The 17285-nt window shown below is 39.3% G+C and overlaps 1 protein-coding gene across 1 annotated transcript in view; it reads right to left on the bottom strand.

The window, feature by feature from the left end:
- Window positions 1–2158: 2158 nt before the first annotated feature.
- Window positions 2159–17285, bottom strand: part of MIS18BP1 (MIS18 binding protein 1) — a 53903-nt gene continuing 38776 nt past the window's right edge. The window contains exons 12-16 of the mRNA XM_054725431.1: window positions 16490–16650; window positions 14137–14282; window positions 6069–6156; window positions 3302–3353; window positions 2159–3126 (exon numbers count right to left, since the gene is read on the bottom strand). Coding sequence (XP_054581406.1) covers window positions 3029–3126; window positions 3302–3353; window positions 6069–6156; window positions 14137–14282; window positions 16490–16650 — 545 coding nt within the window. The 3' untranslated portion in view covers window positions 2159–3028. The remainder of the gene's footprint in view (window positions 3127–3301; window positions 3354–6068; window positions 6157–14136; window positions 14283–16489; window positions 16651–17285) is intronic.

The following is a 17285-nucleotide window of genomic DNA, read 5'->3' as shown; positions in this document are numbered from 1 at the left end:
CACTTCATATTTTTTTTAAACAATTTTAGTGATTTCTTCCTCAGTACTTCAACTGTCCTTTCATTCTTTTATTTTTCTCTTTCATGGATGCCATGTTCTTTGGAAGCTTGTTTAGACCAAATTAATGGCCTTTTAGGCTTCCTCCATGTGAATAGCAGTTCACTTTTTGAATAATTATGTCATGGGGGGTGGGGCGGGCATCAGGATTTTAGAGATGCTTAGGTGGGGCATGGCCAAAAAAAGGTTGGGAACCACTGGTCTAGTCAGTCTAGTGCTAAATCAGCCTTTAATTGTGGACATTTCCCCCTATTTACAGCCTTTTATTCTGTGGTTGCCTCTTTCTTGTTATATTGTTGGGTGTTTGGTCCCTCATAGAAGAGCGCTTTTCTTACCTTAGACTTGGCAGGAACTTCAGAGCTTATCTAATTCAAATTGCTTTCTTATCAGAAGATAAAAGTGAGGCCTACAAACAAGTGACTCATGGAAATCTAGAACCAGATCACAGAAACTATATACTCTAAGTTCTCTTCTGCTAAAAACCTACTATAATTGTGAATTCAGCTCCTTTGGGATACTGTAAATTCTCAGTTCTTCTAAAAGCAACTGATCTCATATTTCTGTTGTTCATAATTGTTAAAGCCAGCGAGAACAGAAGTTCTAGGTTATTGGCTGATAGCAGTTATCAATCTGTTATCTCTCGGGTTCAATTTACCTTCAGTATCTTTGTTTGGTATAATGGTCTAGACTTTGAGCATTTCTCCCTGTAGTGAGCACCTTTCAGTTTTGTCAGTAGGAGGAGGAAAGGGGGTCACTTTCTGGTTTCGGTTTGTTTCGCTCTTCTGCTCCTGATGCAGTGTCAGCAGTGCAGGTGGCTGGGACACCTTGTGGTTCGGGAAGCGTGCAGTTCTTCAACAACCTAACACTGACCTAGGCTGACCACACCTGGCAGCACCTCCCACACAGACACTAACGTACCCAGATTCTATGTCCACCCGGCAGGCAAAATATTCATAAATTAACATGGTGTGAGGGACAGAACTAAATGACTTTACTAGAGCACAAAATTCATGCACTTGTGTGTGTGTGGGGGGGGGGGGAGCGGATTTCCCTCACTTCAGCCTGGCCTGCGCCCTCTAGCAGTCCAGGAGCCCTTGGGGGATGTCTGACTGATTCAGAGGCAGGAGAGGCTCCCACCGCCGTCACTGCGCCAGCAGTGAGCCTAGCTTCTGGCTGAGCAGCGCTCCCCCTGTAGGAGCGCACTGACCACTAGGGGGCAGCTCCTGTGTTGAGCGTCTGCCCCCTGGTGGTCAGTGCACATCATAGCGATTGGTCGACTGCCCTCTGGTGGTCAGTGCACGTCATAGCGATTGGTTGAGCGGCCTTAGCCTATCATTAGCATATTATACTTTGATTGGTTGAACGGATGACCGGACACTTAGCATATTAGGCACTTATTATATAGATGCTTGCTGTATAGAGAGCTCTATTCAGAGTTAAGCTGCAATAGCTCTCATTGATAGCACTTAACTATCAATCCTATTGATTATCTGTCCATCTTATTATTTTTCTTTGAGTCCTTAAAGTCTTTCTTTTCCACTTTTAAGTTTTATTTGGAGGTTACCTTGAACCCTACTAGCTTATTTTATGGCCTGATGGAAAGAAATGGGGCTAACTTGGAACTTGGCAGGTGGGCTACAACAGAACAGACTGGGAAGGGCACAGCTGTTCTGATAGGACACAGTGAATATGGTGGTGGTGGTGGGGGGGTCATACTTTAGTTTACATCAGTCTATGCTATTTCAGAATTACCTTTTTGTTTCCCATTAAGCAATTTAAGGAGCTTCTAACTCCTAAAACACCTTCTGTTAACATCAAGCAGCATGGCATTATATTAAATATTGGCAACTTAAGTTCTACAACTCTTATTTTTTAGAGCCACTCTAAAATAACCGTTTGTTCCATCCTACATCTATCTGTCAAGTCTTTGTGGTAGAAACAAGCAAGGAAGTTTAAAGGAAAACGATCTATCTAACTGCACTGTTCTTTTTAAATCTTGTGTTTCTATAAATCCTATATTATATAACTGCTGATTAACATTGACTAAATTTGTAAGACACAAGAAAGTGTATCTTTTACTAAGAGTTCTAGGTTAAAAAAACAACCAAAACACAAATATTATAAAAGCAAACTAATTTTATTTGAACAATTATGGAGAGAAGGGTAGGTGAACATGTACTGTAAACCAGAGGGGAATATTCTATGTCAAATTTTAAAACATAATGGCAGAATAAGCTAGAGTGTTTTTTTTTTAAAACAATGTTTATTACAACATAATAACTCCTTATAATGGTAGACCTATTATTACTTGAATGTTTGTCTATTCCAGTCTTTTTAATATTTACATGTGCTGTGCCTGAATATGTAAATAAGGCTTAAGGATTCAACAAAATCTGTTCTCTGACTCTTCCTAATGAAATACTGAAAAAGCAATAAATTAAAATTTACATAGGTTCATAGATATGCCAATCATAAGTTTTAAGAAAAACAATTGGGCGAAAGAAAGCATAGCAAATAGTTTCAACAACAAGTAATTTAAACATCATATCAACTTTGGCTTACATACCAAGTGCTGAAAAACGCTAACTTCAAGTGTTCATGAATTCAGTAGCTACCAGTACAATGTATCCTTTATTCCCCTCAACGTCCTCCTTTAAGGGTAGCAACATTTTCTTGAAAGATTTTAAAAATTCAGTTTGGATCATGATTTTCTTAAACAGACTTAGATGCTTATGAGAGACTATTTATATAGCAAGCAAAAACAATTTTCCTTATATTTTTAGTAAGCTGTAGCAATGAGAAATATGCTATAGAAGGATCTTTAACTTTGAATACAAACAATAGAACCTTTGACAAGGAGCCCATAATTTCAAAAGAAGCTACTTATAAAGAAAATATATGTGTTGCAAATGAAGGTATGCATAACTGTCTGCTTCTTGATAAAAATACTGGAAATATTTTCTCACTTTTACTATGCAGAATCAGAACTTGAAAAATAATAATCTTTCTCTTCTTCATCCAAAGACTCCATAGCATTAGTGAAAAGTTTTCCAATAGTAGAGCTTTCTCCTAAGAAGAGTTTAATAAAAATGATGAATACATTTCTAAAAGTAATTTCAATAAAAATAACTGTAAGATATCAAATGGTAGGTGTGTCCACTTGATAAGTTAATTTTAGTACCATGTTAATAAAGAGACTGCTCTACAATAGAACTGAGCTACTAAAGAAAGATATGTGTATTACCTTTGTTAAGTGGGGTTTTTCTTCTTGATGGAGTTGAAAAATCACTTTCAACCTACAAAAAGAGTTTACATTAATAGCAAAATGGTACCTTCTGTGAAGCCTGCCTCAAATCTAGACAAAATTAAGCCTGCTTTATCCCCAGAGTACTTATAACACCTAATCGATGATAATAATAATAAAAGTGTAATATGCAAATTGACGTAAGGGTCAAACAGTGGAACGACTGTCTAGATGACCATGCCAGCCAAGGCGAGTGTAATGCGATTGGTGGGGGGTATCACCCCATGATCACCTCGCAGAGGGAGGCCCAGGCCACTGGCCGGAGGGGTGATCAATCTGGGGGCTCCACGATCACCCCAAAGTGGGAGGCCCAGGCCACTGATCAGCGGGCTGCGATGGGTAAGCAGGGCCTCCCTTGGCGGAGGTGACCCATCACAGAGCCCCGGCCGGGTGGGTGGGGCCTACCTCTTTGGGGTGATCGATCACGGGGTTCTGGACTGTTAAGAGGGCACAGGCCAGGCTGAGGGGACCTCTCCCCCTCTTCCCCTGAGTGCACGAATTTCGTGCACCAGGCCTCTAGTCATATAATTATCCATGAAATGTCTAATTCTCTTTTAAGATGTATTTATTTGGGGCAAGAACCATGACTTATTCAGTGTCATTTCCCACATTACAAACTTATGCAACAGCAATTAAAGGATAGTCTATGGGCCTCTGAAAGTTGCCAAAATCTCCTAAGTACTTATGCCATGACATTATACTAGCAACATTTTAAAATTCTTTAAAATCTTTCATACAATGGTAATTTACATTATAAGCTTTAACTGTGTAATGCATGCTTACATACATGAGTGCTTTTTAACCTTTTGACTCGGATGTCGAGTGCGACTCGACACGGTTAGCATTAGAATAAAGGAATTGAGAAAAAAGCAAGCGAGTGCAAAGGGTTAAACTATTGGCCATAGCTGGTTATCTTAATTTAAAAACTGAAAAGAACATAATAAAAAGGGAAATATGACAGTATACCCACTATGCAAAGGGAAGTATTTTTACAACTTTTGAGATACAAACTCATGTTCATAGACTGTGATGTAAATAATTTTTTTTCCCTGTGAAATGAGTCAAAACATTATTACATTTTTTAGCTCTCAAAATCATTTGGTGAGAGAAACTGGTATCATTATGACCCCAGGGTCATACCATACATGAATAAAATGAAATTAGAAAGCTCAAGTAGCTTGCTTCACCACAAAGCTGTTATCGGGAGTCAAACCTTGACACCTGAATTTTTAACACTACATAAATCCTTTGCTCTTTCTATCCTTACACAATGGCTACAAAATATTAATCTATGAAAAATGGGGATAAATCACAAATATATAATTTGGCAGCTGAAATTATAGTCCATTAAGAAAAACAAAAGAATATTTAAAATTATGTCAAATACAGAGACATAAGTTTTTAATAGTTTTTAAACTATTGAACAGTTCACATGGATATATGTATATGCACTTTCTCATTTTGCAGAGAGCAGTGGACTAGGGTCCTGCTACTGCTCAGTGTGGTCCCTGGATCACAGCAGGGCATCACCTGGAGGAGCTAGAAATGCAGAATCTCAAACCTGCTAGATCAGATTTAACAAGATCCCGAGGTGTCTGCCATGCACATGAAAGTTGGAGAAACACTTGTCAAGGCAACCCAACTTCTTACTGGCAAAACAGACACTAGAAGACAAGCCTTCTCACTATGTTAAGGTGATTCCTGGTCCTTTACAACCAAAATTTCATTTTCATAAGGAATGTGGGACTGGGAAAGGGGAATCTGAGAAACACCAAGAGGGAGGCTGCCTACATCTTTAATTATGGAGTAGAGATTTCTTTTGAAGAATTTAGTCTCCAGGCTGATTTTCAACCAAGCTCCCCAGAGGTGTCATTTCCTGTGGACAAGTGAAGCCCACAAAGATTGGATGTAATTAATTCCAATCTTTAGACTCTGAGAGGAATTTTACTCTAGGCAAGTGTACAGTATAAATATTTCAAAATGGGTGAGGGAGGAAGAGGTGTCCATAACTTAATCAGAAGGAATATACCTTCAGGGGATAAGGCAGTCGTTTCCCATTCTACTACCTCCATAAACTACATTTCTCTAAGATTAGCTATTTACTTTGAGGAAATCTGAGGTGAATTAGCTCTTCTAGAGTATAAGTTATCCAAAGTAAAATCAAACAAAATTTAAAAATTAATTCAAGAGGATAAAGGATTCTCCCAATTTTTTTATCAAAGGGATATAGATCACTATTAAAGCAAGGCTGAGTTAAAATTTTTTCTATAATTAATTTTAAATATTGATCTACATATATATAAATTAGCTGAATCTGAAAAACATTTAGAAGCTGCATGGAATTTGATGAAGTTTCTTATTTTATAATAATCATAACTCAGTCTGGATGATTCCCCAATCACTAAACAGATATGCTTTTGTGTCTGGCCTGAAATGTCCTTCTCTGACCTGTGCTTTTCCCACCCTACCTGACTCTTTGAATGAAAATTTTTACCATTTTCACTTTCCTCAAATAGAGTCTACCAGCTGCCACCTGTAAAACCTCACTCACAACCTCATGTTACCATTTACTTATATTAATTAGGCTGTAAGTAACTTGAGGGCAAGGCCTGTTACATAACCTATAACTCCCGCAGTTTGCCATGTATTATGGTTGTTCCATAAATTCGCGTTGAATAAATCTGGTGTGAAGAATAAAAATACTTACTGTTTTTTTCTTGATATTGCCCCAGACAACACCACCTTTTTTTTTATGTTTTTTTTGCATATGAAAAACATATTTATCACAATCATTCCTGTTTGAATACAAAATAATTGCAAGTCAACATTAACTACCATAATTTTATCCATAGATTGAACAATTGACAAAATTAATTTGTTTCAATTTCTAAAAAGTGCGTTTTCACTAACATTTTTAAAGACAATGGTGTACCCAGGAAGATGGACAAAAAGTTTAGAAGATTTAAAGGAAATGGAAATACCAGATAAGCATATTCTAGGAAATTATGGTTTTGCGTGTTCATTGTCCCGTTTGTGCTCTTTCCAGTCTCTATTTTGCTGCTGCTTCTTTTTCAAAACTCACTGTGACTTCTTATCCATGAATTCCCTTGTTACACCTTTCGCTCCTTTCTCCTGGCCACTTCCTTCCCTAATCCAGATTGAATCTTGAAGTTGATAACTTTAAGGTGATGAAAACCCTTAATTTATAGCATCCAACTGTGTTGAGTCTTCAATTCAGTGTACATCTATGAAGTTTTTTTCATTTATTTTTACCTTACCTATTTTTTTGTTAATTCTCATGGGAGGATATTTTTCCCATTAAAGGGGGGTGTGGTGGGGGGAGGGGGAGAGAGAGAGGGAGAATGAAAAAAGGAGAGGGAGAGGGAGAAATAATGTGAGACACACACATTGATTGGTTGTCTCCTGTATGTGCCCCAACCGGGACTGGGGATCCAACCTGCAACCCAGGTACGTGCCCTTGACCAGGGAATTGAATCTGTGACACGCCAGAGCTTTACCTTATCTATTTCTTATTTTGTTTTGTTATAATTTTTATTTATTTAAATGCTATCTTATTGTTGACAGTATTACAAATGTCCCTGCATTCCCCCTCTACATCCCCCTCCTCCCAGACCCTGCCCCACCCAGGCCTTTACCACACTATTGTCTGTATCCATTGGTTACGCATATATCAATACAAATTCTTTGGTTAATCTGTTCCTGTCTCTCTTCTCCCTCCCCTCTGAGATATACCTTATCTCTTAATCCTCTCTTTCCTAGCAAATAGACCTGACTCATAATTTACAGATGAAAATTAAACAAACAGAATGGTTGTTCTCATTTTCCCCTACAATTCCTAGTCTTTTTTTTTTTTTTACAGTAAATACCAGCCGAGCACCAATTCTAATTCTTTCTCTTGGCTCCAAGATATCCTATGTGATTGATTATCTGTTCCTTTGTGACTATTTGGGAGCAACCTTAAAGGTGTGACTGGTAAAAATTTGTAAATGTGTGACTATATTAAGATATAATGTGTACCACAAACACTCTTGCATATTACCCAAAGCAATATACAGGTTTAATGCAATCACCATAAAAATCCCAATGACTTTTTTTCTTTTTTTGGTCAATCCTCACCCAAGAATATTTTTTTAGAGAGAGTAGAGGTGGGGGTAGGGGAGAACATTGATGTGAAAGAGACACATCCATTTGTTGCCTCCCACAGGCGCTGTGACCTGGGTCAGGTATTAAACCTGCAACCCTTCATTGCATGAACCCATACTCTAACCGCTGACATTTTTTAAAGAAAGAGAACAAAACAATAATCAGATATGTATGGAACCATACAAAAGACCCCTAATAGCCAGAGAAATTCTAAGAAAAAAGAAAAAAGCCAGAGGTATCACACTACCTGACTCAACGATAATGAAAACAGCATGGTATTGGAAGAAAAACAGACACACTGACCAATGGAACAGAACTGAGAGCCCAGAAGTAGAACCATATGTATATGGGCAAAAACTTTTTTACAAAGAGCCGAAAACACATAATGGAGAAAAGAAAGCCTCTTCAATAAATGGTGCTGGAAAAACTGGAAAGCCATTCAAAAGAATGAAACTAGTCTACTGCTTGTCCCCATATACAAAAATTAATTCAAAATGAATCAAAGACCTAAATATAAGATCTGAAAAAAACAGCTACTAAACTTGGTGAACCTTTTATGAACTTGACCCAAAAAACAAGGGAAATAAAGTAAAACAAATGAATGGGACTATATCAAGCTAAAAAGCTTCTGCATAGCAAAAGGAACCAATAACAAAACAAAAAGGCAACCAAGCGAATGGGAAATAATATTTGCAAATAGCTCTGACAAGGAGTTGATATAAAGATGTTCAACCTCACTAGCTATTAGGGAAATGACTCAAAATTATAATGAGATACCACCTCACACCTATTAGAATGGCTATTGTGAATAAAATTCTATCTAATAATACACAAATATGCAAATTGACCCTACCTCCGACATACCCACAAGCCACGCCCACCATCCAATCAGAGCGAGTATGCAAATCAACCCAAACCAAGATGGCTACAGCCACAGAAAGCAAGGTTTCCTAGGTAACAGAGAAAGCCAAGCTTTCCGCCTGCCCTTGCCAGGCCTAAGCCTCCACTCAAGCTACAAAGTTTCAATTATAGAAGGTAAACAAATTCAAACAAATGGCGGCAGAATGGAGCTTGAGAGAGCAGGCCAGGGTTGCCACCGGCAACAGGGGAAGCAAAGCTTTCTGCACACCCTGGCCGGGCCCACCCGCTTAAGGCAACAAAGTTTCAATTATAATCCCAACACAAATGGCTGTGGGCCTCGGAGGGAGCCCCAGGCTTGGCTCTGCTCCAGTCTACAAAGTTTCAATTGTAGAAGGAAAATAAATTCCAGATACCAGGGCCTCCGCTTGGGTTGCCAGGGGGCGTGGCCCGCCTACAAACCACCACAGGCCCCTCGCTCAGGCCTCCCCACACCCCAAGGGAACCCCCACCTGATCCGGGACGCCCTTCAGGGCAAACCAGCTGGCCCCCACCCCTGTACCAGGCCTCTATCCTATCTAATAAAAGAGTACTATGCAGATTGATCATCACTGCAACACACAATATAGCTTCCCCCATGTGGTCAAAGATCCTGCCCCCATGTGGACACAGGATCGCCACCACAGGATGGCCAGCAGGAGAGGGCAGTTGGGAGGCACCCGGCCTGCAAGGGAGGGCAGTTGAGAAGGACCCAGGCCTGCAAGGGAGGGCAGTTGGAGGTGATCAACCCTGCAGGAGAGGGCAGTTAGGGGTAACCAGGCCGGCAGAGGAGGGAAGTTGGGGGCAAACAGGCTGGCAGCAGAGTGGTTAGGGGTGATCAGGCTGGCAGGCAGAAGTGGTTAGGGGCAATCAGGAAGGCAGGCAGGCAAGCAGTTGGGAGCCAGCAGTCCTGGATTGTGAGAGGGATGTCTGACTGCCCGTTTAGGCCCGATCCACCAGGATCAGGGCAGTAGGACATCCCTCGAGGGGTCCCAGATAGGAGAGGGTACAGGCTGGGCTGAGGGACAACCCCCCTCCGTGCACGAATTTCATGCACCGGGCCTCTAGTAGGTAATAAGTGTTGGAGAGGTTGGAGAGAAAAAGGAACCTTCATTCACTGCTGGTGGGAATGTAGACTGGTATAATCACTATGTAAAACAGTATTGAGGATCCTCAAAAAATAACTGAGTTACCATATGACACCAGCAATCCCTCTCGTGGGTATCTACCTGAAATATCTGAGAACATTTATTCGCAAAGACACATGCACTCCTATGTTCATTGCAGCATTATTTATTGTAGCCAAGACATGGAAAGCATCCTCCTACAGATGACTGGGTAAAGGTGCGGCACATATACACTATGGAAAACTGCTCAGCCCTAAGAAAAGATGAAATTCTGCTATTTGCAACAACATGGATATTGAGAATATCATGCTAAGCAAAATAAGTCAGAAAAAGCTAAAAACAATGATTTCACTCATGAATATGAAACTTACTGACACAGATAACAGTATGGTGGAGACTGAGGGAAGAGGGTTGGGAGAGGGTAAGTAAAGGGTAAAGGGGACCAAATACATGGTGATGGAAGATGATTTGGCTTTGGGTGGTGGGCACACAATGCAATATACAGGTGGTGGATTATAGATATGTACACTTGAAACCTATATGATCTTATTAACTAATGTCACCCAATAAATGTAATTAATTAAAAATAAAAGATTGAAAAAAAAAAAAAGATGTAATGTGTACCACAAATATTGTTCATTGGCTAGGCAAGTGAATAAGCCTAGCCAGTTCAGGATCACCATCTCATGAGTCTGTTGTCCTGTACAAAGGAATCATTTCTGAAATGATAAAAACTTTCATAACTTAAAACTTAAAAAAAACAGGGGAGTCAACTAGAGCTGGTTCAATTTAAGAGATAGTTTAGAAGGCCTAGGAAACTCATGTTTTAAAGCATTGATCTATGAACCAGGAGGTCATGGTTCCATTCCTGGTCAGGGCACATAGCTGGGTTGTGGGCTCAATCCCCAGTGTGGGGCGTGCAGGAGGCAGCCCATCAATGATTCTCATCACTGAAGTTTCTATCTCTCTATCCTCCTTTCCTCTCTGAAATCAATTAAAATATATTTAAAAATTAAAATATGAAAAAAAGTTTTAGGAAATATATTCATTATATGAGTCCACCGTGTGCTCTATAAGAAAAATGTCTATTTGCCCAAATCTTTCATTTTTATAGAACTCAATAATTAAATTATTGAGGGTATGTGTTTTTTCTTTTTTTAACTGATTTCAGAGAGAGAGGAAAGGAGAGGGGGAGAGAGACAGAAACATCAATTAGTTGCCTTTCCTATGTGCCTGGACTGACCGGGATTGAACTCGTGACCTGGGTATGTGCCCTGACTGGGAATTGAGCCCGCCACTCTTCTGTGCATGGGCCGACAGTCCAACAGCCAGGGCAGAAATCACTAATTAAAGGGCCAAACGGAATTAGTATTTTAATGCTTTTCATTTGGCCAAAGTGCTTACCAAAAACTTTGTCCAAAATGATCCTCTCAATATACTTTTACCTGCACTAAATACTAAATCACAAGTAAACAAAAAATAATTTGGGGATGGATAGGAAAAATTGTTTTTGTTAAATAAATGTAAATTAAAGTTCCATCAAGCTTCATTGAGGGTACTGAATATGGTATTTTGAATCATTATGATTTGGCTCTTGCCCCTCACACTCCACGGAGATTGTTCTTACTAGATCAGCATATGGGATAGCCTATTTTTAGACCTCCTTATCACTTTCCATCTTTTCTGTGTAACATTTTACTGTTGGCCACCCCTATTTTTCTTAATATTATTTATATTTCAAACTAGAGGCCCGGTGCACGACATCTGTGCACTGGGTGGGGGTCTCTCAGCCTGGCCTGTGCCCTCTCACTCCCCTAAGTGGGCCTAAGCCGGCAGTTGCTGTCGTGGAGATGGGAGAGGCTCCCACCACTGCCACTGCGCTCACCAGCCATGAGCCCGGCTTATGGCTGAGTGGTGCTCCTCCTGTGGGAGCGCACTGACCACCAGGGGGCAGCTCCTGCATTGAGAATCTGCCCCCTGATGGTCAATGTGCATCATAGTGACCGGTTGTTCGGCCGTTTGGTCAATTTGCATAGTAGAGTTTTATTATATAGGATAGTTCCTATATTCATATAGCTCAAAATTCAAAGTCTCCCAAGATATCTTAGTTTCCCAAGGGATCATCAGTGTTTTCAGTCTATGTATCCTTTCACAGATATTTAATTAAAGCAATTATGTACAAGTATACACATATACACACTCACGTATATCATACCTCTATACATAAGTGGCAACACATAATTCAATATATATAACTTTTTCACCTACTATATTGTGGACATTTTACCATAGCAGTATATAAAGAACTTTCTCATTAACTTCTATAGCTATATAAAGTACCAGAAGTTACTTGATTAGTCCCTATTTATGGACATTTGAGTTGTTTTCAGTATTTTGCCATTATAAGTAATACTAGAGGCCTGGTGCACAAAATTCGTGCATGGGGGTGGGGGTGGGGTGGTCCCTCGGCCCAGCCTGCACCCTCTCCAATTCAGGACTGCTGGCTTCTAACTGCTCGCCTGCCTGCCTGCCCGATTGCCCCTAACCGCTTCTGCCTTCCAGCCTGATCATCCCCTAACCACTCCCCTGCCAGCCTGATCAACGCCTACCTGCTCCCCTGCGCACCCAATTGCCTCTGACTGCCCTCCCCTGCCGGCCTGGTCACCCCTAACTGCCCTCCCCTGCCAGCCTGGTCACCCCTAACTGTCCTCCCTTGCAGGCCTGGTTGCCCCCAACTGCCCTCCCTTGCAGGCCTGGTCACCCCCAACTGCCCTCCCCTGCTGGCCCGGTCACCCCTAACTTCCCTACCTTGCCAGCCTGGTCACTGCTAACTGCCCTCCCCTGCAGTCCTGGTCGCCCCCAACTGCCCTCCCCTGCAGGCCTGGTCGCTCCCAACTGCCCACCCCTGAAGGCCTGGGTCCCCCCCAACTGCCCTCCCCTACCGGCCATCTTGTGGCAGCCATCTTGTGTTCACATGGGAGCAGCCATCTTGTGTTGGCGTGATAGTCAATTTGCATACTACTCTTTTATTAGATAGGATTGCAAGGAATAAGCTGAACATTCACAATTCTAAAAGTAGGATTGTTAGGTTAAAGAGCATGTGCAAAGCATATTAACTTTGATATATATTGACAAACTGCTGCCTACAGAGATTGAACTAATTTACCTTTTTGCTAGTAATTTATGAGAATGACTTTCCTAATTTGTAGGAGTGCTGTATCAGGGAAATTAGCCTTTTTCCTGTGATGAGTTCCACATATTCCTTTCTCAAATTGTCATTTGTGGTTTTTTAAATTAAATTTATTGGGATGATATTGGTTAATAAGATTATATAGGTTTCAAATGGTCATTAATAATACATCATCTGTATATTGCATTGTGTGCAGTACCACACAAAATTTAGTCTCCTCCTGCAATCATCTATTTGACCCCTCTACCCGCTCTAGTAACTACCATATTGTGTTCATGAGCTTTTGTTTTGTTCATTCATTTGTTGTTTTCTATTTTACACCCTACAGATGAGTGAAATCATGACTCTTGGCCTTTTCCGTCCAACTTATTTCAATGAGCATGATACTCAAGATCTATCCATGGAGCCTTGGCCAGTGTGGCTCAGTTTGTTGGGTATCATCCCATACAACAATAGGTTACTGGTTCCATTCCCAGTCAGGGCACATGCCTAGGTTGCAGACTGGATCCCTGGTGGGGAGTGCACAGGAGGCAGCTGGTCGATGTTCTGGTCTCACATCAATGTTTTTCTCTTTTTCTCTCCCTTTCTCTCTAAAAAGCAATACACACACACACACGATCCATCCACGTTGGCACAAATGGCAATATTTCATCTTTTCTTATGACTGAGTAGTTTACTGTATATATGTAACACATCTTCTTTATCCAATCATCCATCAAAGGACACTTGGGTTGTTTCCATGTCTTGGCCATTGTGAGTAATACAATGAATATAGGGGTACCTGTGTATTTACAAATAAGTATTTTCATTTTCTGGGTACATACCATGAAGAGGGATTGCTGGGTCATATAGCTCTATTCTTAATTTTCTGAGGAAACTCCATCCTGTTTTCCATAATGGTTGTACTAATTTATGTTCCCACCAGCAGTGTATGAGGGTTCCTTTTTCTCTACATCCTCTCCAACAACTGTTATTTTTTTTTAGTCCTTTGATTGTTTATGTTTGATTGGTACCAAATGAAATTTTTTAAATATAGTGAACTACATTCTTTTTGTTAGTGGCTTCTGGGTCTTCCATCATAATCAGAAAGGCCTTCACTAATCTAAGACTATAAAATAATTCTCCAAGGTTATTTTAGGTATATTTTATAGTATAACTTTTCACATGTAAAACTTTAATCCAGTGGGAATTTATCCTGATGTAAAGTGTGAGCTGTGATCCAACATTACGGAATAACACACCTGCTTGCAGAAACTTTCAATCCTTGACTTCTAGGAACTATTCTTGATTTTTTAAAATATAATGACTTTTCTCATTACTGACATTTATTCTCTTCAATTCTAGAAATGTTAAATATTGATGCACAGAATTACAGTATCTTATGCATAAATATTTACCTGTTTATAGAGGCTATCATTCCAGGACTGACATGCTGACACTGAGGAGTTTTTGCCAATGGAAAGATAACTGAGGATGGAGTTGTTGGATTTCTGTCCATATTTGGCAGAATATCTTCTTCTTGACTGAACTGGAAATTTGGCAACTAGAATACAAATATTCATTATCAGCAGGCACCCCTAATAATAAAATTCCTCATCACAAAATGTTTTTGGAGGGCTTTGTTTTTTCTGACTTATAATTTCCTGAGATAATGAAAAATATTGGTAGGCAGAGTAGAGAGCCTTGTCCTCTAAAAAACTTGGTTGTGTAAAATGAATACAATGACACCTGTTTCTACAATCTGTATAGACCAGGGGTCAGCAAATGTTTTCTATAAGGAGTCAGATAAGTATTTTGACTTTGTGATCCATACATCCTCTGTCCCAACTACACAATTCTGCTGGTTGTAGTTTGAGGCAGCCACAGCCAACATGTAAACACTGTTCCTGTCTGTGCTCCAATAAAATTTTGCTAACAAAAAAGGTGGTATGTTAGATTTGTCCCATGCGCCATAGTTTGCTGACCTCTGTGTAGACAGAACAAAACAAAACTGTGATTCATTTACTATTAGGCTTGGTACTGAATAGGAATTCAAGCAGTATTAAACTTTTTGTGTATATATGTCCAATAAATAATTCAATCCTTAAGATTTTACTTACCTTTACATTAAAACCATACAGAAAGTGGACTTATGCCACAGAAAATGAACTACTTTACTGCTTTCTATTTCTATTTTATTACCTTTAGTTTTAAATTGTTGAGACTATTACATTTTGGCCAAAACATATATAGAACCTGAAATGATGGTGGAATAATATAAGGGGTACAAACCCGAAGGACCACATTGTGCAGAGAACACAGTAAGAACCTCAGATGGCTCCCTTAAAATACCTCCCTTTATAACCTGTGTAGATAAAAGGGGGCCCAGATAATGATGTTACTAAATTATTAAAGCATTATGTAGCCTTTACAGATTGAAGATGAGTTAACAATATTAAAAAATGAGTAGATGACGCCGAAACCGGTTTGGCTCAGTGGATAGAGCGTCGGCCTGCGGACTGAAAGGTCCCAGGTTCGATTCCGGTCAAGGGCATGTACCTTGGCTGCAGGCACATCCCCATTAGGGGGTGTGCAGGAGGCACCTGATCGATGTTCCTCTCTCATCGATGTTTCTAACTCTCCATTCCTCTCCCTTCCTCTCTGTAAAAAAATCAATAAAATATATTTTTTTTAAAAAATGAGTAGATGAGCCTCATTAGTAGGTGTGGCTCAGTGGTTGAGTGACAACCTATGAACTAGGAGGTCACGGTTCGATTCCAAGTATCCCATGTGGCGTGTGCAGGAGGCAGCCGATCAATGATTCTCTCTCATCATTGATGTTTCTCTCTCTCTCTCTAAAAATCAATAAAAACATTTTTAAAAAATGAGATGAAAAAAGTACCCTTCTGTCTAGGTCACTAAAACTCAATTTTTACACTCAATAGTTCAGCTGTCTAGATCCATCTATCTTCGTATTACTTTAATCTTAATATCCTTAAGTTTCAAATTTGTACTTAATGTTTGTACTGTATTTCACTATGTTTATGAAGAATATTCTTAGTTGATATATGGATTGATTCCAGTATGCTTTTTTTCTGTATAAAAATAAACCTGCAATGATTATCTTTGTGAAGAGTTTTTGGCATCTTTTCAATTTTGTAGGATAAACTCCCATGAGTAGAATTAATCTTCATGGCTCTCATATGTTGCCATAATGCTTTCCAAAAGGTATGATTCATCTCTGCATCCACTGATGCATGACTGTATCAACATCTCCATTGCTTTTTGTTAATGGATATTTTAACTTATTTTTAAAATGATTCTGTAATTTAGAAGGTATAATTACATAGTAACATTTAAATGAGTTCTTTATATCATATTATTGGCCTTGTGTTATTTGTTGCAAATATTTTATCCCAAAAGTTTTTAGTTACAATTTTTGATGTAGACAATTTATTGTACAGTGAGTAATAATTTTTTATCACTCTCAAAAAAAGTTTGCCTCATTGTATATGAAATTTTAAATATACACATTTGGCATATTTCTGGGTTTTCTATTTGGTTCTACAAACGTTACCTAGGAACCTCATTGAAGGGTAGACTCTATACACTGATGAGAGTGGCCTGTACTGGGTCATGTCTGTGGAGACTATCAATCCTTCGCCTAAATATTAGGGATGAACACTAACCATATATAAAAATAAGATAAAAATCAATATAAAGAAAACAATTTAAAAAAACCCAACAATATCATGCATTCAAGACTCTTACCAGCACTCTTTGTTTCTTCAAAGGTGTTGTGCTAAAAAAATCATCATGGTCATCTTTTGGCAACTGATCCAGAAAATCCCTCATCTGCTGCTTCCTCTTAAGAGTTCCCACTTTGGCAGTTATCTTAATAGCTTGCTTCTTATCTGAATCACCTCTCTTGCCTTAAGAGTCAGCAAAACATTTTGGTAAGAACTTGGTCATTAGAATAACTACTCTAAAGTTAACAAACTTGACAAAATCTAAACTGTGTATTCATATTAAGTAAATTCAGCCTCTATTAATATATATAAGTTTTTTTTCTATAACAAGGGATCCTTTCTGCACTGGGATCTGTGCAATATCATTAGCCCACAAGATAGTACTCATGAAGAAAATAGCCCACAAGATACCCATGAAGAAAATACATGTAAGATTAGGCAGGGTTCGGTTAAAAAGGTCTTAAACTTGTGAGAAAGATTATTCCCATACTCCTCTTACTGATACCTAATTTATTGTTTTTGCTAAAATATAAACCTCATTTAATTATGACAGGAATACTGGATACACCCCCAAGTTTAGAATAGGACTTCTCTAGCATAAACCTTGGGCAGAAGTGTGCACTCCTGGAAGCCATGAAAACTAAATTTATTCTGATAATGAAAACCTACCTTGGGGACCCTACCCAAGTGGCCTGAAATTAAATTAGACCCTTAGAACAATAATCCAAATACTGAAATTTGTGGATCCAATTGCTAATATCCTAGAACAAACTCAAATCACAAGGCTGCTAAGGCTAATGTTGATGGAATTAACTAGC

Source organism: Eptesicus fuscus, chromosome 2 (genome assembly GCF_027574615.1).
Source record: "Eptesicus fuscus isolate TK198812 chromosome 2, DD_ASM_mEF_20220401, whole genome shotgun sequence".
Classification (NCBI taxonomy): Eukaryota; Metazoa; Chordata; class Mammalia; order Chiroptera; family Vespertilionidae; genus Eptesicus; species Eptesicus fuscus.
The sequence above is the reverse complement of the archived record's forward strand: the minus strand, read 5'-3'. Positions and strand labels throughout refer to the sequence as shown.